A 23,160-nucleotide genomic window follows, 5' to 3' on the forward strand; every position below is an offset into this window, starting at 1 on the left:
CTTCATGATTTGTCAGGCCTGGGTTTTTGATAAGCTCAGCTGGACTCAATCAGCTAGATGATGAATCGTGGACATTCACTCCCTCCATGAGGCCTCTGCTGCTCAGGATGGGCTTAGCCTCATCTCTAGAAAAACAGTCTCCGATTACCCAGTATACTCTATGCCCTGGCCAGGGAGGGAAGAGAAACTTTCTTTTCTGGATCACCTTAGAAAAAGATGACCAAATCAGGACCTCCTGGCCCAGCCTGGCTCTGTAGGAGGCTCAGCCCTGGAGACTATTCTGCTGTATGCCAGCTGTGTGGCCTTGGGCAAGTCACTTCAGTGGCCCATCTCCTCAGCTGTATGTGGGGATAATGGTACCACCTGTCTCAAATGCTTGATGTGAAGGTATGAGAGAAGGCAGGGGAGAGGCTGAGCCCAACTCTGGACCCACAGCAGGGACATAAAAATTCTAAGTGTCCATCAGTGTTGGTGCCTGTCCAGAGCCTGAGCTCAAAAGCAGCTGGCAACACCAAATCAGACTGACAATGACTGAGGATGTGGGCACATCCAGAATGGTGTTCCCAACTGGCAGGTAAACATAGAAGGCCAAGAGGTTCCCAGGCACAGCAGTAGAGGGAGAGGAAGGGAGCTTCCTTGCTAAGACCCTGGGGGCTGGAGAAAATGTGGAGTTCAGAACTATTTCAGGGCCTGTCTCCCCACTTGTCAAACAGCCTCCCTGTCTGCAGGGCTGTGGCATGAACGAGAGAGCTCTGTGAACACAAGTGTGCTGGGCACAAGGATAGAGCCGGGAGTGGGCTTCCACAGGAGGGCTCTGAAGAGGTGGGGGGCAGAAGCTGGGACAGAGGAGGCTGGAAGCTACTTCTGCTCAGTCTGCTGAATCACTTTTGGACGAGCCTAAAGCTAGAGTGTGTGGGCAGAGGCAGAGAAAAGGCCTGAGAGATAAACCCTTCACTGCAGGTTGGCTTCTCCCTCAGGAGCTTGACGCCTAGCTTCTGAACTAGTGCCGTGGCTAAGAGCATGGGTTCTGGAGCCAGACTTCCTGGATTCAAATCCTGACCCTGCCACTGATTTAGCTGTGTGACCGTGGGAAAGTTACTTAACTATTCTGTGCAACTGTTTCCTCATTTGGAACACTGCAATAATATCTTTCTCTTAGTTATTAAGAGGATTAAATGAATGCTTGGCAGCCTGTAAACTTAACTGCAGCTTCTACTTCAAGCAAGAAGTCTCCAGACTGATGACTTGGTTATCCCGAGAAAGGAAGGGTTGCTGGAAAACACAGAGCAAGAGTCAAGCAACCTGACTGGTGACCCTGAACTTGGGTAGGGATCTCGTCTTTTCACCTTCACCCCACCCAGGGCAGGCCTGGTGTCTGGGAGGCAGTTGGTAAATGGTGGCTCTGAATGCAGACTTCTGTAGCAGGCAGAGATTCTTTCTAGCCCTCAATGGCTCACATCAAACCTAAAGGTCATCGCTTCCTGCTGGGAAACCACATCCTGGTGCCCTTCTCCCCTGGGAGTGGAAAGCAAGGGTCAGTGAAACTGACCTTTTCTTCCTGGGGTGGCAGATTTTGGCCTCACGGGCCCTTTTCCCTCTAAAGGTCAGCTGAATGGGGTGTGAGCTCACAGATGATAAAAATAAGCTGAGGCTCCCTTGGCAGGAAGGGTTCTGGCATGGGCTCCAGTTTTGGTGGCTGCATGAGGGGAAAGTAGGCGGCAGGCTGGGGGTTGGCGGGGGTGGAAGGATCCACAAGAATCCCCATGTGGGGCTGACTCAGCTTGGGGCTGGGCTCTTCCAGCCCATCAGCGGGTCTGTCCCTACCCAGTCCTCTGGGGACCAGAGGACTGCTGGGAGGGGAAGGCCAGCCCACCCTCTACAAGCTGTTTCCTCTTCTCTCTCACCAAACCAGGAAGAGCATGGGCCGCGAAGTCAGACAGACCTGGACTCAAAATACCCGCTGCCCCTACCAGCTGGGCATCCCGGTGGTCACACAAGCCCTCAGAGCCTCACCTGAATCCCACCTTCAGACCCTTTGGATCCTGATGGAGGTCTGACTCCAAGTCTCTGCATATAAACAGCTCATGGAAATTCTAACTACACTGTAGACTTTCTTTGAGAAAGTATTTCAGAAAACTGGATTTGACTGAAGGAGAAAAATAAATTTAATTTTTGGCTCAACTTTCTAAATAACATGATTAAATTACGCCCTCTTCCCATTTTGCTAAAATTACGCACATCTGATTCCATGTAAATTTTTCAAACCAACTTCTGTCATCCTACCATTTTTGGTTCATATGAAATTTTTCATAGGACAGTGGGGAGCGTCTCTCCTGCTCATGGTCATCCATTGTGTTCATGAGGTCTGGTTTTCCCAGGATAAACACTGTGCTCTAATTTTATCAAGAAAATGATTCATCTGTTAAGTTTTAGTCACTAATATATTTTACTATGTGCAGTTTCAGTTGCTCTTGGTTCTATTTCTGTCAACAATTTTTACCAGTCAAATTTATGAATCAGTTAAAAGACAAAATATACCAGGTTCTTTGAGGTGGGGATTGGGCCATGAGGAGGCCTGGGAATCTCAAGCCTCGTGCAGATGCAGGGGCAGGATGGTCGAGGGGAATCCCAGTCAGCATTTGAGACCCTTTGAGGCTGGGTCTGCTAACCATTTTGCAAGTCTGTCACTCAGGTAGGTTCTCTGAGCCTTCACTTTTTAGGATTGGGGGCTGGACTAAAATTCTTTTAAGATGGCCAGAACAAGATTCTGTGGGTAAAGGGCAGGTAGAGTTGAAGACAACACTGAACTCAGTCAAAGGACCAGAATTCAAGTCCCAGCTGTGTGACCTTGGGCCAGAAGCACAACTCACAGTGTGCCTGGCACTGTGCTCCAGCTGTGTTGTAGCCGTGGCTCCCCTGATCCTTCCCACACTCTAGAGAGGAGGTGCTCGGAGTGTGTCCATTTTATAGATGAAGAAGCTGATGCTCAGAGAGCTTGAGAAGCTTACATAAACTATACAGCTGGCAGGGCCAGGACTTGGTCGTAAAGTCAACGTCTCTTGAACCCATGCTATTGATTAACCACACTGTCCTGCCAGTGTGCCTCGAAGAAGAGGCCAAACTCAACTGGCTTTCAGTGCCTTCTGTGAGCAGGCCTGGTGCTTCCTCTCCAGCTTTCTGACGACAGCAGAAAGATCCCATCCCAACTGTGCCCTCACTGCACACAGACCTTCTAGTTCCTGGCTTTCTCCTCTCCTTCATGCCTCTTTCAGGTTTCCCACGCCTCAAAGCTGACTTCAAGCTACATTCCTACATTCCTTCTGGAACTTCCCTGGTCTGTCGGCCATCTCTCAGTGGTTCTCAACCTGACGCTATACCACCTCAGTGGCCAAATGGAAACAGGTGGGGAGCTCTCGTAGTCACAAACTTGGGGGTGGACTGGGGACACAACTCCTATTTAGTAAAGCAGGGCTAGGGATGCCAAATGTTTACAACGCATGGAGACCTGGCCTGTTCATGATGCTCATAGCAGAGTTCCTTGAGGGTCCTTCACCTAGGTCCTTCATCCCCACTGAATACACACAAGCATGTGGCAGTCTGAGCGGGGTGGCAGTGGGAAGAAACATGGCTCTAGGGCCACTCAGATCTGAGTTTGAATCTTCGCTCTGTTGCTTATCCATTGTGTGATCCTAGCAAATTTCTTAATCTCTTCGAGCTTCAGTTTCGGAAGATAACAGAATTAAAAGCAAAAGCTAACATCAATAAATTACCTGACAGGTTAGCACAGGAAATAATAGTAACAATGACAGTTAACAGCTACTGGACATATTAGGTGCCAGATACTGGGCTGAAAGATTTCCCATGACTCATGAGGAAGGTTCTATTATCTTCCTCCACATTCAGGTGAGGAAATTGAGGCCAGAGAGATTAAGTAACTTGCCCAAAGTCACAGGGCTATTAAGTAGCAGAGTCTGGATTCAAATTCAGGTAATCAAATTCCAGAGCTTGTACTGCTAACTTCTCACTACACTGCCTCTCTCTCATTATGAAATAAGATCACATATGAGAAGATAGGCTTAGTGCTTGGTGCACAACAGCCCACAACATCTGGTAGGTGGCACTGGTATTACCCATCTCAGCACCGTGACAAGTGATGTCAGGTTACTGTTCACAAGTAACTTTCCCAACAACAGCGGTTGGGGAAACACCCACTGGATACTCTTACTTCTTGTAAGGAAACTGGATCCTGCAGGGGTTACAGTTCCTGTTCTAGGTCATCCACGGTGTAACACAGGGGAAAGATGCTCTTGGATTTTACAGCCAGGATTCAAACCTGGCTCTGAATGACGCCAAAGGTCATGTTCTCATCCAGGACCCTGTACTGGCTCCTGAGAAAGCTGCTTCAAATGTTGCAGAGATGCCTTCTGACCTGATGGTGTGGGACAGGGCCAGGATCCCCAGCACGAAGAAATACATGGACAGCAAGAGGTTGATGTACTCCTGGGAGAATATCTGAGGCAGAAATAAAAAAAGAAATAGGAAGTCAGGGTTGCCAGTGGCTATGAGGAAACCAGAGTCCCTGCTTCCCTTCTGGAGGTTGGTCTCACCCCTCTGGAGCTAGGGAACAGTGTCAGGAATCTCAGACAATGCTAGGGGCCTTATACCTTCTGTGCCTCAGGCCCCCCAGATGCACTCCCAAAAGAGTCTGTATGTTGGTGTCTGGTGGCTCCATTATCTGGAGACAAGCAGGATGTTTGTGCTCAGGGTCCTGGCAGAGAATCATGGGGGAGGACAGTCTGGAGTGCAATGTCCCAAGGGAACCACCTGAATCTCAGAATGCACTCTTCCAAGTTTGGAAATATTATAAAAAATCTAGGGATTTTTTCACAGCAGCCACCAAGGCTCCAAGCACACTAGTTACAAATTGCTTGTGCCCAGCTCCATCCTTTACATGATGCTCTTCTGGATAAGTATTCCTGTGGTGATGGCTGGAAGCGGTGACAGCAGGACCTGCCTTCTGCTTCTTGGTCTATCAAGTCAAACTAAGAAACGTTCTCTCTTATGCTCCAAAGCCTCCTGTCACTACTGTGAATTCTGGACTCTGGGAATGCTTTGCCATCTCCCTCCACATTCGTCCTTTCCTGAATTCGTTTTCCTGAGGGTCACCAGCTGGGAGGGAATCATGTGCTGTGGTATGGGGCACAGAGGCACCAGGCACTCTCAAGGAGATGGTTACAGAATCTGTCTAGATGCCTGTCTGCCCACATTGCTCCCCTGCTTAAAGCCACACTCAAGAGGCTCAAGGTCTTTACCCTCTCTTTGGCCCTCAGCACCTGCAATGGCCACTGTGGACCTTCTCAGTTGCAGCTCACAACATGCTGGCTGTCCTTCTCCATGCTGCGGCCACACTGGCCTTCCTGCAGGGCCCTGTCTGTGCCACAGCCCCACCACTGGCAGCCGGCCTTGCACACACTCTCCTGCCACCCAGAACATTCTCCCCTCCTCACATCTAGGCCACCCTTCTTTCTTCAGCTCTCAGTTCAGAGCAGCTTTCTTTGATACAACCACATCTCAGTAATTCAGCTCACATTTACTGACTGCTTACTATGTGCATGGCATTGTATAAACTGCTGGGGATACATACAGCAAGGAAAAAGGCCTAAAGTCCCTGCCCTCATGGAGTTCATGTTCCAGTAAGGGAGAAAGAATCTCAAAAGAAACAAAAATGCAATATATTGTCAAGTGGTGATGGGTGCTCAGAAGAAAAGCAAAGCAGGGCCAGGAGACAGAAGAGAGGAGAGCTGCTCTTTTAGAGAGGTGGCTGGTGACGGCCTCTCAATGGGAAGATACCTCGTTCAGGAGTAGAACCTTAACAAAGTAAGGGAGCTACTGTGAGGGTACTCGAGGGGGAAGAGCATTTGGGGCAGAGGGAAGGGTGGGTGCAAAGCTCCTGAGGTAGGAATGTTGCTCATGTATGTGGGGAACAGTCAGAGCCTGTGAGCCTGGAGCTGAGGGAGTAAAGGGGCAATGTCAGGAGAGGAGGCTGGGAAGTTAAGAGGGAAAGAGACTCTGCAGTGCCATGAGAAAAACTAGATTCCTCTGGGTGAGACAGGCTAGTACTGGAGGCTGAGGGCAGGGCTGTGACATGATCAGATGGTCTGAGAGGATCCCTGTGCTGCTGCGTGGAAGACAAGGCGAGGGTGGAAGCAAACAGTTTGGTGAGGAGGGCACTGCACAGTCTGGTGGATAGAGGATGGTGCTCTCGGCTGGGAGATGGAGGGAAGTGACGAGCAGCAGTGAGATTCCAGATCTGCTCTGGAATGGCATATGTGGGAGGTGCTGAGGGGCTGTCTGGGAGGAGCAGGGAGGACAACTCCAGGGGCTTGTGCCTGGAGGGTTGAGTAGAACAGTGAGGTAGATGGAGGTGCTGCTTTTAGAGATGGGCAGGAGTAGAGGTTCATGCTAGCTTGGCTGGCTCTTTCATCCTTTCCTGGTACTATACCTTGCCTCCATAGCACTTCCCAGACTGTAACTTCATATTAGTTACGGTGTGACTGACTGGTGTCCATCTCCACCAATTAATAGGAAACTCCTTGAGGGCAGGGATCATCAGCTGTTCTTCTCACTCTGGGCCTTGTACACAGCAGGCACTCAATAAATATTTGCAGAATCAATGGATAAGCAACGCAGTGGCCGATAATACAACTACTATAAGAAAAAGCCCTATGAACATGTTTCCTAGGCATGTGGGCCATGTTTTATGAAGATGTGGTATACCTTTCAGTAGTGTTCCTTCCACGGGGGCCTTGGGGAAATCTCTCTGGCTGCAACTTATAGCTACCAGTTGGCTTGACTGTGTGGCCTATAAATTGTGCACCAGGTTGCACCAAGTCTGGCTTTCTTTGTGCTTTAGCTGCTAGAAACTCAGAGCCACACCAGTATCAGTCACTCTGACAAGAGTACCTGTCTTTCAAGTTTAGAGCCTGGGTTCAGGGTATGGTCTTCACCCTAGGCTTTGTTTTATCATATTTTAATTTTCTCCTTCACCCCAATTTCTTCCTTTACTTATGTTGCTGGGTATAATTTTTTTTTGGGGGGGGTATAATTTTTATAAGTTAACTTAAAACAATCAGTTTTAAAGGAGGTGGGACAAGGTAAATTTTACGATGTTGAGAAATGTCCCACTCAGGGGAGAGGAGGAAACCAGCCACCAGCCTGGAGTTTGGGAGGAATCTGTTGGCTGTGTTGTCTAGGCAGCCACTTTTCAGAAATCTTAGTGTGGACCCTCTAGAGACATGAGCAAGAGGTATGCTGTGTGCTCTGGCGCCAGCAGGCTGGAACTTACCCACCTGGATTGGGGGACAGGCTGAGCATCCAATGTCTTAAAGAAAAATGCTCATACCTTCCACTGCCAGAAATTCTTTTCCGAGGGAACATAGCTGAAGGAAAGAATCTAAGTTCTAAAAATGTTAGAAGGTCTTGAGGCAAGGGGCTGGGTACGTATTCCTGGCACTCAGCATGGCAGAGACCTGAGAAATATCTGCCAAAAGCCAAGTTCGGGGCAATGGGCTAGATATACAGATGGCCACAGAGAGATTTCAAAAGTATAGAGGAGAGAAAAAGCAGAGAGAGAGATGTACCACACAGCTCTATTTATGGAAGCTGGACTCTCAATACACACAAATACACTGACACTATATGTTTTATAAGGAGACACACATCTGAAGACAAAGCAAACGCATTAGAGCAGATACTTCTTGTGGAGAGGGAAATGAAGGTGGGAGATGCAGGTGGGCACTAGGGGTGAAGAAGGGGCCTGGCATGGACTGATGATGGTGTGCTATGAACCAAAGCATGGAATAAATTCAACTCTTCACCCAAGGTCCAGGGGGGAAAAATCTGTGAATACCTCCTGTTATTTGATGGACTCTTATTTGTAAGAATAAAAATCAGGATAACTTTTTCTGTTTAAAGTGAAGGAGATGCTGGAGGTGAACTGTGGTGAATCTGCCTGTGGGGGTATTCTGAAACCAGTTAAGAAGTGTAGCTCTGATCCAACAATGAGGGAGCAATGGGACAGGAAACAGGAGTTAAAAATTATGTTGCTGACTCACTCACAAACTGGGAAAGATAAGGAATTTTGATGCTACTCAATGCTGGTGAGAGTATAGGGGAGCCAGCACACTCCTAACTGTTAGAGGAAATGTAAATGGATGCAATCTTTTGGGGGGATTTGGTACTATTTGTTCAAACTGCAAATGGAGATGTTATATGACTTGGTCCTCCTACTGCAAACATACTTGAAAATATGTGCCCAGGCCAAGATACTGTGCCTGGTGCTTGCGGCAGCACTGCTGTGATATCCCAGCACTAGACATCCCTCAAGGGCACAGCCATAAAACAGAGCCACAAACTGGTGTGCAAGAGAGTGAGGTAGATTTGACTGTGTTGATACAAAAATATCTCCATGGTAAAAGTCCTACATCTGATACATTTGTTTTAAAATTTTAATATAAATGTAGATCTATGTGTAAGAGTAACAAGAAACCAAATTAGGAAGATTATGGTTCATTTACATTGTCCCTTAGATTGAAAACATTTCTTTCACCATCTACATGTATTTTTTACATGTGAATTAAAAGTTGTTCTTGAGAGCTTTTCAGTGACCAGAAAAAAAGCACTTGTGAGGCACTCCTACAAAAACAAAAGACACAACACTACAGCTAGGGTAGGATTCTAATTATGTTAAAAGCATGCTTATTAAAAGCCTGAAAGGAAACATGCCCAAATGTTAATAGCAATTGTTACCTCTGTGTATTTTTCCCTCCCTTTATGTTTTCTGCATCTTATTTTCATAATAGTGCAGGTTTTATAAAAAAAAAAAAAAAAAAAAAGCTTAAGAAGAGTTTGCAGTAACATGAGAATGCTTATGATGTTATTAATGGGGAGTGAAAGCGGCAGCTACAAAACTGAGTACGCCACGTGGCCACAGCTACGGAGAAACCATGCACCAGGAAAACAGCGCAAGGACACACCTCCAAAGGGAATCTGTGATTGTCTCTGGTAGTGGGGTTTTGGATGATTGCTGTTTTCCCCTTTTTACTTTTCTGTGTTTTCCACGTTTTCAACACTGAGCCTGTGTAACTTTTATTGGGAAAATAAACCTCGGTAAATTAAAAAAAAAGGCAATTAGTATGGTAGAGGTGCATCAGAGACACAAGCTATATCCCGTCCCAGCATAAACAGTACAATGCAACCAAAAAACGGTATCATGAAAACAAAACAAAAAAAGCCACGCGGAGAAAAGAAATAAAAGACTATAGGGAGGAGTCCCAAACACCATCGGTGGTTATCTCTGTGTAGTTGGTCTTGAGGTGAATTATGATGACTTTTCCCCCCTCTTGCTCATTATTTTCTACAAATGAACATGCATGTCTCCTGTGATGGGAAAAATAAAATAAAACAAAACAAAGTGAAGTTATTTAACCAAATGATGCAACAAGTGACAGAAGACTTACTTTGAAAAAGAGATAGAGCCCCAAGAGCGTGCAGCTGGCAATGATGGGAAACCGGGCAGCGTCCCGGCTGGTGATGGTCTCCGGCATGTCTGAGGCGTTCTAGAGCAGACAAGAAAGGTGCCTGTTAGCAAAGGGTGTGGTTCTGGCTTCTGAGGGCTAGAGCTCACCCCATCTTCCTGACCCCAGGCCGTGGCAATGTGGTTCCCTCTGCTCACCCAGGGGCAAGGTGCTCTACCCTGCCATTCTGCCATTGGGGCAATCTGGACTCTGGCAGTGCATGTGTGCCAGATCTAGGGAGAAGAGTGATGGCAGAGGCAGGTATGGTATGCAATACCTGCAAGAGAATTCTGAAAGCTCAGGACAGTAGAGCAGTTCTACACCTCCTGAGAACTACTCCCAGTTTCCTTATGGATTAGCTACCAGGTAGATGTGATGAATTTGTTATCCAATAGTTCGGAATAGAAACAAATCAACAACAAATAAAACTGACAGCAACGGAAGCTGCAACTGGGCAGATGCCAAACGTGAGGAGGAGCAAATTTTGATCAAACTTAAACTTGAGGAATTTGGGAAAATTGAATCTGGTAAGAGTAAAAGCCATGATTAAATCCATAATGGCAGATGCTATAGTTGGCAACAATGTGATTTGGGTAAAGACATGACAGAGGATAAATACGTACATGAAAAAACCTCAATGTGGTCAAAATAATTTTAGTACTTTAAAAAAAGGAAAAAACTGGGAGTAGAGCAATAGCACAGCATAGAGATTTTATCAACTTCACAGAATTCCTACCAGAAACCTTTCTTAAGATTTTATTTATTTATTCATGAGAGACACACAGCTACAGAGAGAGGCAGAGACACAGGCAGAGGGAGAAGCAGGCTCCACACAGGGAGCCCGACGCGGGACTTGATCCCGGGTCTCCAGGATCAGGGCCTGAGCTGAAGGTAGTGCTAAACCGCTGAGCCACAAGGGCTGCCCCCAGAAACCTTTTTAATGAAAATCTATCAATGGTAGTATAATTCTGGTTTAGATTTATATTGAAAAAACAGAGTTGAAAGCTTTCAAGATCATGCTCTCCATGCTCTCTCGGCTACGCAGAATCCTCAGTCGTCAAGATCCTGCCCAATGTTACTGCCGTGAAGCTTTCCCAGACTTCCCACTGGGCTAAGCTGACTCCACCACTGCAATTCCCACTTTTCTATGTCTATTCTATTTTATATCCTAGCTACCAAAAGTCCTAGCAATGCCAGATGAGACTTCTGTTCAAGTCAAAGAGAGGTTCTCTCCACAGGCTCATCACAATGCCTCAGATTCCATTGCCACCGTGTCCATCCTGTGAATAAGGCAAAAGCATCCCTGGGACAAGGGATCATGTTCAGCCTCAGTATCTCATTAATTTTTTGGCTCATGGCTGCCTCTTAAAAAAACCAACAAAACATGCTAAAGGAGAAGCTGCCTGGAGAGGGCAGTTTTTGGGTCAGGTAGACCTTCTGCTCAAGGATGGAAGGAAAAATGCAGAAGGGGAAGGAGATGAAGTCAGAGAGCAGTAAACCCATGAAATGGTCACGAAATAGAACTGGGAGGCGGGGAGCTAGGACGTGCATACACTGTTGGTTCTGGTCCAGTCTTTTGGGGAGTATAACTCAGCAGGTGCTTCAAGTTGTAGTTTGCATGTGCCCAAGGATACAGAGAAGGGTCAGAGAGCAAGAAGCACACAAAGCTCTTAATCACAGGAAAAAATGTTCATCCTCACCTTTTTTTTCATTCTCATTGTTAATAAGAGAAACTCTAGTTGAAGTTCACTAATATTCCATTTTTCATCTATCAGAATGGCAAACGTCCCCATGCTAGATAACAGACTGAGCTGGTAAGGTTATGGGGAAACAGTGCCTTCAGGAGGGTAAACTGGTCTCCCTGCAAAGAGCACACTTACATATTTGTCAAAATCACAAGTGCATATACCCTTGACCAAGCAATTCCACTTCAGGGAATTTTTCCTACAGATAAAATTGACACATATGCAAATAATACATGTAAAGTAAAATCAAGGTATTCAGTGCTCTATTAATGGCTTGCTGGGTGACTGAGGCAAATCCTTCACTGAGTCTCAGTTTAAACTCCTCTGTCAAACAGGATCACAATCTCTAGCTTTATTTACCTCTAAAAGGGCCAAGGGACTTCCACCAAATGAGATATGGGATGTGAAATAGCCTGGCAAACTATAAAGTACTGTGACTGTATGAGGAGCTGATATTGTCAGGGAGAGGTGAGTGGGGAGGCACTTCATCAAACCCCAACATATGTATGACTGAGGTGCCTGGGAGACCCTCCTTTCTGGAGCACCCAGGGGCAGCTTTGCTGGAAGGAGGGGGTGGGACAGGTAAGCAGTACTGACACAAAGAGGCAGGGTTCTCTCCCTCTTCCTACTTCCCCAGCCCTGGGTTTCTTTCTTTCCTTTTTTTTTTTTTTAAAAAAAGATTTTATTTATTGATGAGAGACAGAGGCAGAGACACAAGCAGAGAGAGAAGCGGGCTCCATGCAGGGAGACCGATGTGGGACTCGATCCCGGGTCTTCAGGATCACATCCCGGGTTGAAGGCAGGTGCCAAACCACTGAGCCACCCAGGCTGCCCCCAGCCCTAGGTTTCTTTCTGCTTTTGGCAGCAGTGTGCCATGGGGCTTGGGAAAGTTCCCCCACCTCTCCATGCGCTTCCACATATATGTCCTGTGTAGCAGGGGCATAGGTACAGATGTATATTAGCTGTTAATCTCAGAGTCCACAGGCAGGCAGGCAGGTCAAGACCCTGACACTTAAACAGAATATCACAATACGGTGTGACACATGACAAAATAAGATGTATACTGCTGTGATACCTGGTACAAGTGCCAAATGGTTGGGAGAGGGCTCTGATGTTAGAAAGCCCAGCCCAACTTCCAGCTCTGCCTCCTCCCAGCTCTGAGGCTTGGGAATGTTACTCTCTCAGAGCCTTGGTCTCCTCAGCTGTATGATGAGTTTTAGGATTCTACAACCTTTTTTTTTTTTTAAGATTTATTATTTATTTATTTAAGAGAGCATGTATGTGCAAGCACAAATCGGGGTGGGGGCAGAGAGAAAAGCAGACTCACTGCTGAACAGGGAGCCCTACTCAGGGCTGAATCCCAGGACGACACAGGGCTCGATCTCAGGATGCTGAGATCATGACCTGAACTGAAGGCAGATGCTTAACCAACTGAACCATTCAGGTGCCCCAGGATTCTATGACCTTTGCACTGGAAATACTTAGTGTTGTGCCTTGAGCTGTCACACGAGCTGTCTAGATTATCTGTATTATTATTATTACTATGTATAAGGCAATCACAAGAAAGCAGTCGGCACTTTGGTAAAGCCCTGATGGTCAAGCACAGGTTCTGGTAGGGGGTAGGAGCCAGATACACACTGACTGAGTTGAGGAATTTGCTCTGTGTACAAAGAAAGGAAACACAAGGCAGACAGACCTGCAGGTGCAGAGCAGGTGGGACTCTGGCCTCACTTATAAATCAGGGCCATGGCTCATGTCCACATATTCCCTGCATCCTGGGTGGGAAGAGGCTTAAAATTGCTTGTGAACAAGCCAAGTACATGTTTCACTATACAGAGGACTCTGGGCGCCTCTGAAGGTGACTGTGTAAATATCCAAGCTGCAATGTTGAGTCAGACAGGAGACTGGAAATCTGACAGTAAAGTACTAAGGATAACACTTATGGAGCGCATTCCATGTGCCAAGCCCTGTTCTAGGTGCTTTACATGATTTCATCCTCACAAAAACTCTTTGAAGCAGGTATTTTTAAGAGCTTCACTTTACAGATAAGGAAACTAAGACTCAGGGAGGTGAGGTAACTTGCTTAAGGTCACACAGCTTGTGAGTGGTGTAGCCAGGATTCAAACACAGGATTCCAGTGTCCAAACTCTTAGCCACTACTTCCTAGATAACCTCTCTTTCCTACCAGGAAATTTCTGCTGGCAAGATGTGATATGATGCTCAGGGAGCCTGTGACAATGGAACAGTTATCCTTTGAGGAACTTGGGTGGCTCAGTCAGTTAGGCATCTTACTCGCTTAATTTCTGCTTAGGTCATGATATCAAGGTCGTGATGGAGCCCTGGATTGGGCTTGGCACTGGGTGCAGAGCCTGCCCAAGATTCTTTCTCCCTCAGTTCCCCACCCCAAAACAAAACAACCCTCCCCCAAGAGTTAACTTTTGTTGTTACAAAAATACAAAACGTTAAAAAAAGTTGTTAGGATTTTCTAATTCCATGTAGATTGTCAAGCCAGATGCTCTTAGGCAAATGCAATAGCTCCCCAAACATAAAACATAATTTGTGTGTGTGTGTGTGTGAAGCTGACACAAATAGCAGAAATAAATTTAGCTTCCAGTGACATTCTGGATGTTATCAGGACAGAAGCAAAAGCAGCAAGGGAAGACAGATACCCGGCCTCAAGTCACTGGCTCGGCCTGACCTCTGGGAGTACTGCTTCCAGGCCATGCCCTAGAAATGATCTGGGACTTATGGACCATTCTGTTACTCTGTAACCCCAGCTGGAGACCCCAGGGTCTCCTCTTCTTCCCACCATATTCACTGACTCACCTCACCATGACTGCTTCCTAAGCATTTCTAGAACTAACCCCCAAACTCCAATCCTGTGCCCCACTACAGTCTTCACTGCAACCACCTCACCAGCCTCCTTCCTGTTCTTCCTCCCTCTCATCACTGAGTTCTTTCTGAAGCCTAGACCTGATTGTATCACATACCTGGCTCACAAAGCCCTGGAGACTGGACTACTGCGCAGCCATTACACAGGAATTGAGGTCACTGCTGGTGGGGGTATAAATTTACACATCTCTATGATGCATAATCTGAATCAAACATGCACGTGGCCTTTGACCCTGCAAATCAATTTCAAAAGAAAAAAAATCGTTCTACGAATATAGAAGAGTGTGACATAACAAACATATAAGGAGATTAATTTCAGCATGGATTGTAATAGAAAAAGACGGACACTTGTATAAACAACTAGCAGAGGACTCTAAGTTGGAGGTTCTCACACGAGCACATATCACATATCAGAATTGTCATGAGGGCTTGAGAAAAAAAGACTATCAGGCCCACCTTGAATTTCTAATTCAGAATCTGCATTTTTAATAAGTTCTCAGGTGATGTTGCTGCTGCTGGTGGTCCAGTGATCACATTTTGAGAACCAGTGCTCTAAACAAATTGTGGGATACAAGTAGGACATCATATAGCTATTAAAGAACAGAGGGGCGCCTGAGTGGCTAAGTCGGTTAAGTGCCTGTCTTCGGCTCAGGTCATGATCCCAGGGTCCTGGAAATCGAGCCCTGCATGGGGCTCCCAGCTCAGCAGGGAGTCTGCTTCTCCCTCTGCCCCTCTCCCTTACTAGTGCTCTCTCTGGAGCATGCTATCTCTCAAATAAAATCTTCTTCTTTTTTTAATCTCAAATAAAATCTTGTAAAGAACACGACCACTCCATATGTACTGATATATCTGACCTCCAACATCTATTTGGTGAAAAAAGGTGCAAAAAAGTGTATTTATAACAAAATGTAAGTTATAATGCAAAAATGAGGGGAAAGCATATGCTTATTTGTAAAGGCACAAATTTATTGGATGGATATCTAAGAAACAGGTAACAGGGGCTGCCTCTAGGGAGGGAGATTAGGTAGCTGGGTAGGACAGAGGTTTTCATGACACCCTCTGCACCTTTGGAATTCTGTACCATGGGCATGCATTACTTACCCTCCCCGCATAAAATAATAAGGCAGATTTGCAGGTACTGACATAGAAAAATGACCAATACATAGTATTAAAAAAAAATTAAACTGCAGATCAGTCTGTGCTGTAAAATCCCATTGTTATAAAAATAAATTTATATTTGTATACACACATAGGCACACACATTTGTATATACATGGAAAAAGTTCCAGAAGGTTACACACCAAAGAGCTAACCAGGTTCCTTCAAGGAGTGGTACTAAGGAGGCTTTTCCTTTATACTTTTCCATAGCTTGGATTTTTTTTTTTTTTACACAAGTGCAAGTATGTGGTCATTTTGTAACTATGAAGATCAATTGTTGTGTTGCCTTCAGGATTCTGTTGTACAGAATGGCTGCAGGCTGCCTGAGCATCTTCCTGTTATGTCCTCCAAGGCCCTGCCCCTGGCTCACATCACACTCCTCATTGCCTCCCTGAACGTGCCCTGCAATGCCATGCCCCCCCCCCCCCCCCCGTCCTGTTCTGCTTGCTGAACTTTCGCCCATCCATGCAAAGGCAGCTGTGGCCTCCTCTGGAAGGCATATCAGGATTCAGTTTAGTTAGCTGCTCACACATCTGCTTCTCTGTGGAGACTGAGCAGGGCCTGGCCTTCGTTGTCCCAGCACCCCGGGTACCCAGCCCCTGGGCAGGGTACCAGGGGTGCTGGCACAGAGCAGAAGCCCAGTCCAGTTGGCTGAGGGGCTCCTCTGAGTTACAGGCCAAGGGCCTTTGAAGTAATCTGATCTCCAGCTATTGCTTGGGCTGGGATTTGCTCCCTTCTGGGAACATAAGTCTCTGACAGGGATGGGCACCCCTCTAAGACCGCTCCTCCCACAGCTGCTTCTTCCCAACATACTCCTGGATGCTCCACCTTCTTCTCTCCATGATTTCACAATTTGCCCTGCCTGTTATGGACAACTTGGCTCCATGGAGAATTCTGTCCTCACATGCCCTCTCTCAGCTGGCTTTAAGGTCTAACACTGGTGGGAAGTCAAAACTCCTGGGCCCCCACACTAACTTTTCTCTCTCCTTTCCACATGACCAGGGAAATATGACTCAGGGTAGGAAAAGGGAACTGTTTGCTTGTTTTTTCTCCTGGGCCCAAATGCCACTTGTGTGGGTCTTTAGAAGCACCTGTACCAAGGGCAGCCCTGGACTAGGTCTAGCAACACCCAGTTCTGCCCCTAACTGGCAGCGGGATCACGAGTAGTCATTTCTTTGACCCTCAGTTTCTTTCTCCATACGACAGGGAAAATAAAACTGGTTTCATCTGTAACATTTATTTGGTGGGAGAATCCAAGAAGGTGAAGGCTTTGTAAGCCTTCAGAATATCCTGGTTACTAGTGGTGGGTCTGGCCGGCTGCGATTTCATGCAGCCTTCAGGGGATGGTGGGGGAGGTATTTAGAGGCTATGGTGGATTGAAAGCTCTTTTCTATGCATGCCCTCTGTTCCCACATCAGACCTTCACCAACTCCTAAACTAACTTTTTTTCTTTTTTTTTTTTAGATTTATTTATTTGAGAGAGGAAAGAGAGCATGAGCATGAGTGGGATGGGCAGAGAGGGAGAGGGAATCTCAAGTGGACTCTATGCTCAACTCGGCTGGACACAGGGCTCCATCTCACCACCCTGAGATCATGACCCAAGATGAAACCAAGAGTCGGACACTTAACTGACTGCACTACCCAGGCGCCCCTCTCCTAAACTGTCTTGTACTGCTGCTTACTTGGTTTACTGCTTGGAATGCCTTCTGGCTGAAATTCTGCCTCTGCACCAAGACCTAAGCCCACCTCCAGCGTAAAGCCTCTCTGCCCTGCCTCAAGTATGCTCAAACTTTCTACTTAAACCCCACAGCACTACTGTACTGCAATCACATTGCCAATTATTCTTCCTCTGTCCAGGTACCTAAAGTCCTTGGTAACAGGGCTCTGACTTACTCATTTTTGACCCTCCACCCCCTATGACAACAGTGGAAGTTCAGGAAATTCTGTTGTTGGTAAAATGCTTCAAGAGATTAGTGATCCTTGTGTAGAAGACACCAAGGAGAATTACTCAGTTTTGGGAGCCCCTTAGATCAAGCTGCCCAGTTCATGCCATGCTGCCTTTACCTCCTTTGTCCTGGTCTATTTCAAAACCTCCTCCTGTACCAAGGGTTTGCAAAAAGGCATGGCAGCAGGGAAGCTGAAGGCCACCTGAACTCTGCTTAGAAGAGGCAGAATGGAAAGGCAAATAGGGCCATCTAAGCCCTGCTGACTACTCCCCTTTGTGTCTGCCCACAGAAGGAGCCAACAGAGAGTTCTCTGATCTTGGGGAAGGAAGGTGGCAGACCTCAAGTTGGGTAATGTTTTGAGAACCTGCACTTGAGCAGTTTCCAAAGTGGCAACTGCTTTGTGGACCTGCCCTCTTTGGGTAAGACAGCTTCCGTTTAGGTTCAACTTCAGGTTTGGGTAGGGGAGGAGCTACAGATCAGGAGGGGAAAGGATGACAGGAAATGAGAAGCCACTGGTGCTAGGGGCTGGAGAGGACTTAATATAGGGAAGAAGATGGATGGTGGGGAGAGATGATGGAATCCTCCTAGGTACCCAACGGGACATATGTTGAGGAAGGTCAGGAATGGGTCTGGCCTGGTCTGGTAAGAGAGGCCAAGAGTTCAAGTTGCTCAGCAGGTGAGCCCATTTTGGTGGAGGGACTGTCTCAGGGCGCACCGGGAGAAAAGCTACTTTGAGGGAGGGTCAGGTTCTGGGGTGAGAACAGGGTGAGGATTTGGGAACAGGGTCTGGGCTCGGTCTAGAACAGGTCCAAGACTGAGTGTCTACCAGTTAGGGAGAGCAAATCAGCAAAAGAAGGTGTCTATGCTTGCTTAAAAAAAAAAAAAAAGAAAGAAAAAAAAAAGAGATGCTAGGATGATAGGTTCTGAGGGGCTGGCTGAGTGGAACTGGTCTGAGAAGTGATGCAAAAACTGGGGCCTGAGCTGTGGCTATATCCTTGAGTTAATTTTCTGAGGCGGTGCAAGGGCCTGATCTGGTGGTTCTAGAAGAGCACACTACAGGCCACAGATTCCAGTTAGACAGGTGTCACCGTTTCAGGATGGGTCTGGATGCTAGAATTTGCCCTAGGGTGGATGTGGCAAGGTTTCCAAGGGAGGAATGACAGGGGATTATACCATTCAGTCGTCAGGACCAGAGCGCATCAGGTACAGATGCGGGTTGACTCAGAGCGCAGGATGAGGTGTGTCCCATATGGGATAAGCAGCCGGAGCAGAGAGTGGGGCCAGGCTGGCTGGGTCCAGCAGGCTCAGAACAATACATGCCCGAATCGCAATGTGAGGCTGACAGTGTTTGCAGCATGATGCACAGAGGAAGGGACGTGTCAGGGTCCGAGTGGGGGTAGAAGCCGGTCCCTATCTGAAAAGGTGTCAGATCCCGGGGCAGCTAAGGCCAGCTCCCGGATGTGGGCTCGGGGTGGGGAAGCGGTGGTGATCCGTGCCGGCAAGGGTCAGCGTCCGGGGAGAGGAGGTGTCTGTCCTGCTAGGGCGGGCGTGCGGAAGGTCCGTGTCAGTCATGTCCCGGGTAGGAGATGGAAAGCGCGCGCGGTTTTGCCTCGGACCCTACCTTGCCGCGGGCGCAGCGCACGGAGCGCAGGGCGCCGAAGAAGATGGGCAGCAGCGCCATGAGCAGGAGGCTGCCGTAGGCCAGCGCGATGCCCTCGGGCGTGGAAGGCGGCCGCGTCGTGCCGTTGGCTGTGCCGCCTGCCTCGGCGCTGCCGTTGTGCGGGTCGCTGAGGGCCGAGTCCATGGCGACGCTGCGCTCGGGGTCCGCTCCGGCCGCCGCAGCAGAGACACAGACGGGAAGACCGGCGCTGCGGGGAAAAGCCACGTTCCCTTAAAGAAACAGGAAGTGACGTGCAGCCCTCGCCGGTCCGCGCCGCGCACGCGTGCGCGTTCACGTCTCCCCGCCCGCGCGCCCTCTACCGGTGGCGGAGGGCTGGGCGACCAGTTGCTAAGCAACTCACGAGCGGTGGGGGAGGGAACTCGCAACCACCGCGGTGGGCATCCGCCGTCCCTAGCGAGACCTGAGGGTCCTGTGCCCCGGGCCTCGCCGACGTCCTCCACCCGGGCTGTTCCGCTCCCCTCAAGTCCTCATCCTAATAACTAAGAATTTGTTCATTCATGACTGATTCATCCAATATTCAATTGTTCCTTAACCCCTTAAATATTTGATGCCCAGACGCTGTCCTGGGCTCTGGGGACACAGAAGAACAATACAGGCAAGAGTCCGTCTCAATACTCGGAGACTGAAAGCTTGCATTTTTAGTGCGGTGGTTGGGGAAGATGTTGGATAGACCATAAAATGAATAAAATAAATAGAATTTGATATCTGGAGGATGTCCGTGTGTACTTATGTTTTACATAGTGTGCTAATGGACTTAAGTAATTCAAAGGGACTTCCCTCTCTAGGAATCTAGTTCACTTCTGCACGTGGCTTGGGCCAGGGTGGTTCCCGTCAGTTTCAGAGGACAGATACCAGGTGGCTGGCTCTGCAGGTGGACAGTCTTGTGGAGCTTCCAAAGTATGTGTGTCTAGGGCTGAGGAGGTATGGGTAGGAGCAACCTGAACTTGGGTGCAGCCCCGTGCTGTCTGGGACTCTTGCCTATGCAATTGCTGTCCTAATTAAAAGCTGGAGAAAGTATGTGGCAGGCAAACTGAGAAATTTGCACCATGCAGACACCTACCACTAGAGAAACTTTGGGCCAAGTAAGTAGTGGAGAAAAAAAGCATGCTCTCCAGGAACCCAGAAGGTAAGCCAACCCGAAGCGAGAAAGAGAAGATCCATTCCTCTCCGATGTCCCTTTGGTACACTGTACTGAAAAAGCTTAACCATGTCAGCTGGGAAAGGAGAGAACAAGGCCCAGCTCCATTAGTACGGAGCAGACAAAACAAGTAGATTTAAAGCTGAGAAGGTATAAGTTGATAAATGACACAATATAAAATCACATGGCCTGGTCCAAGCTTAACAGGTGGTGAGGTGGGGTTGGAACATGGGTTTCACGGGGAGGGCAGGCAGAGGTAAGAAGTCAGACTACAAGAAGTTTTTTTGTTTTGTTTTGGGTGTTTTTTAGAGGGCAGGGACAGAGGGAGAAGGAAAGAGAGAATCTTAAGCAGGCTCCATATCCAGCACAGAGCCCAAGGTGGGGCTCCTTGCAGGGCTCAATTCATAACCCTGAGATCACAACGACCTGAGGTGAAATCAAGAGTTGAGATGCTTAACTGACTGAGTCACCCAGATATCCCAGACTATAAGAGTTTGAATAATAGAGTTGTTTTGGGGCACCTGGGTGGCTTAGTTCGTTAAGTGTCTGACTCTTGATCTCAGCTCAGGTCTTGATCTCAGGATGTAAGTTCAAGCCTCAAGTTGGGCTCCACAGTGGGCATGGAGCCTACATTAAAAAAAAAAAAAAAAAGAGTTGTTAGTCTAGTGTGTGCCAGGCACTGAACTAGTAACTTCATGTATGTGTAGGTGTCTGTGTGTCTGTGTGTGTTTTATCTCCATAACATTAGTAAGAGGTGATTACTCCCATTTTACAGATGAGGAAACTGAGCCTCACAGAGGTAAGCTAAACTAGCCAGACCAAGGTTATACAGCCAGAATAGAAGAGGAGACTCTTGAACTCAGGTCTGTAGGACTCCAAAGCCTTTGCTATTTGCAACATTTCAGCTACAAGGAAGCTAAGGAGTTTGGACCAGAATAACTTAGTTCTGGGCAGATGGAGTACAGTTTCAGGCTGTGTTTTTCAATAAGCTGGACATGACTTGAATGGATGGATGAAGGCAGTGTGCCTGATGAATTCATCCATCAATAATTCAGGTCACAGGATTTGCCCAGCAACCAGGCCTCACAGCTCTGTGCCTCCTCATCTGAGAGTTCGTGATTGGAAATTGGAGACACTCCTGCTTCCCACTGGGCTGAGCATTTGATTTAGTTTGTCTAGGGCAGATCTGGCCATCTCTCTTTACACTCCGGAGTCAGAGATTGTGAATATGACCCAGGGAACTAAGGGGGTGACCAACCTCAGAAAGATCCTGTCAAGGCTTCTGGAGTGTTGGATTTCCGGTTTGGAGCAGACCTGTCTGGATTTTGTCTGAAAACAGGGATGAGGCAGTCTGTAGGTGGGTGCCCTGAGGCTTTATCTGCCGAAGCCTCCTTTACGGGGTTACTTTCCCAGAGGATATCTGAACTGAGGTCAAGAATGTAGCTTGTTTAGTGTCTGGGATAAATTACCAAATATTTGTTTTAGAGAAGGATGTAGCCCCACTCTCCTGTTCACTCATACTCAGTCACTGTGGATGGATTTCAGATTTTTTCAGATTATTTATTTATTTATGAGAGACACAGAAAGAGAGACAGAGACATTGGCAGAGGGAGAAGCAGGCTCCCTGTGGGGAGCCCGATGTGGGACTCAATCCCTGGACCTCAGGATCACGACCTGAGCCAAAGGCAGACACCCAACCACTGAGTCACCCAGGTGTCCCCGGATTTCAGATTTTCCAACTTTTTCTCACATATACTTACACACATACTTGCATAATATTATGCATTTATGCATAATATTAAATGTTTAATTATTTCTAAAAATAACAAGCAAAGATCATGAATGGATGCTGAAACTGTTGTCAGTTTTGAGGAACAGGCTATCCATACAGTCTTAGAGCATTATCCTACAGCTTACCTATTAATTACAAAAGGAAAAAGTTTCCTTTATGATGGAGTGACAAAATGGGATGGGATGGGATGGGATAAAATGACCAGATGTGCTATGATGCGCATGACACATCATCTGTGTGGCTTTCTTGCCAAACATGTTTGACCCACATCTACTCATGAAGGAACATCAGAAAAAGTCAGAAAAATACAGACTGTGAAATATTCTACAAGTGAACTAGCCTGGCCTCTTTGAAAATGTCAGTACCATGTAAAAAAAAAAAAAAAAAAAAAAACTCCATGGGGATTGTTGCAGATGAAAGGAGAGAAGTGTAAAATACCATCCGTGATTGGATCCTGGGTCACAACATTTTTAAGTAGGCTGTAAAGAAAATTTTCAGATGAATGAGGAAATTTGAATATGGATTGTTTGGGTGTGATTGTATTGTGGTTGTAGGACCTTCCTAATGAAGGTGTGGTGCCCAGGTTAGCCCCATCAGCATCACCTGGGAACCTAGAAGAAATGCAGAATCTCAGCTCCACCCCAGATCTTACTGGATCTCCAGCCCATCCACATGCACAGGTAGTCTGAGAAATGTTGGTGTAGGAGAAGCTCTTTATTCGTGGGCCCAACCCAGGGCCCAGGTAGTCCCATTTTCTTGATCTTCTGAGAGAATGGGCCAGAAAGCAGTAAAACTGTATAAATGTTTGTCATTCCTATTATCTGCCAAGACCACAGGGCCTTCACATGTATGTGCTCAATAAATGTTTATATATGGATGAGTGAATATATTGTTCTCTCAACCTAGCTTTTACTTTCTCACCCTATAATCCCTCAGAGCTTGAGTTGAACATCAGCTCTGTGTTGGGTTCCAAAGTCAGGGAATCCCAAGGAACCCCTGTATTTCTAGCAGGATGGAGTTGGCACAAGTATCCCAGGGGGCTTACTAAGATAAAAGAAACAGAGAGAAACACTTTGGTGCCTCTGCACCTTCTTGCCTTAAGGCTGAAATCCTCATTTGGAAAAATCTTTTTGGAGGCCCAAAGTGCTCATGTGAATTATTTTCAGCTCCACAGTCCTAGAGTAATTCTTGCTCAGGTCTATTAGGGGACAGATCGAAGGATTTCCAGCAGTG

General features: G+C 47.2%; 1 protein-coding gene across 5 annotated transcripts in view; it reads right to left on the reverse strand.

Moving 5' to 3' along the window:
* Window positions 1-19,227, reverse strand: part of HM13 (histocompatibility minor 13) — a 39,838-nt gene extending 20,611 nt beyond the window's left edge. For 2 of the 5 annotated variants that reach the window (XR_005984407.1, XM_041732801.1), the window contains exons 1-3: window positions 18,938-19,226; window positions 9,519-9,617; window positions 4,430-4,512 (exon numbers count right to left, since the gene is read on the reverse strand). Coding sequence is in view for 3 of the 5 variants with exons in the window: in XM_041732801.1 (XP_041588735.1) it covers window positions 4,430-4,512; window positions 9,519-9,617; window positions 18,938-19,120 (365 nt within the window). In the remaining 2 variants the exon portion in view is untranslated. Of the gene's footprint in view, window positions 1-4,429; window positions 4,513-9,035; window positions 9,165-9,518; window positions 9,618-18,937 lie in introns of all 5 variants that reach the window. The other 3 variants (XR_005984406.1, XM_041732799.1, XM_041732800.1) reach the window with 3 other exon arrangements.
* Window positions 19,228-23,160: the final 3,933 nt, after the last annotated feature.

This window comes from Vulpes lagopus, chromosome 18 (genome assembly GCF_018345385.1).
Source record: "Vulpes lagopus strain Blue_001 chromosome 18, ASM1834538v1, whole genome shotgun sequence".
In the NCBI taxonomy this organism is placed as follows: Eukaryota; Metazoa; Chordata; class Mammalia; order Carnivora; family Canidae; genus Vulpes; species Vulpes lagopus.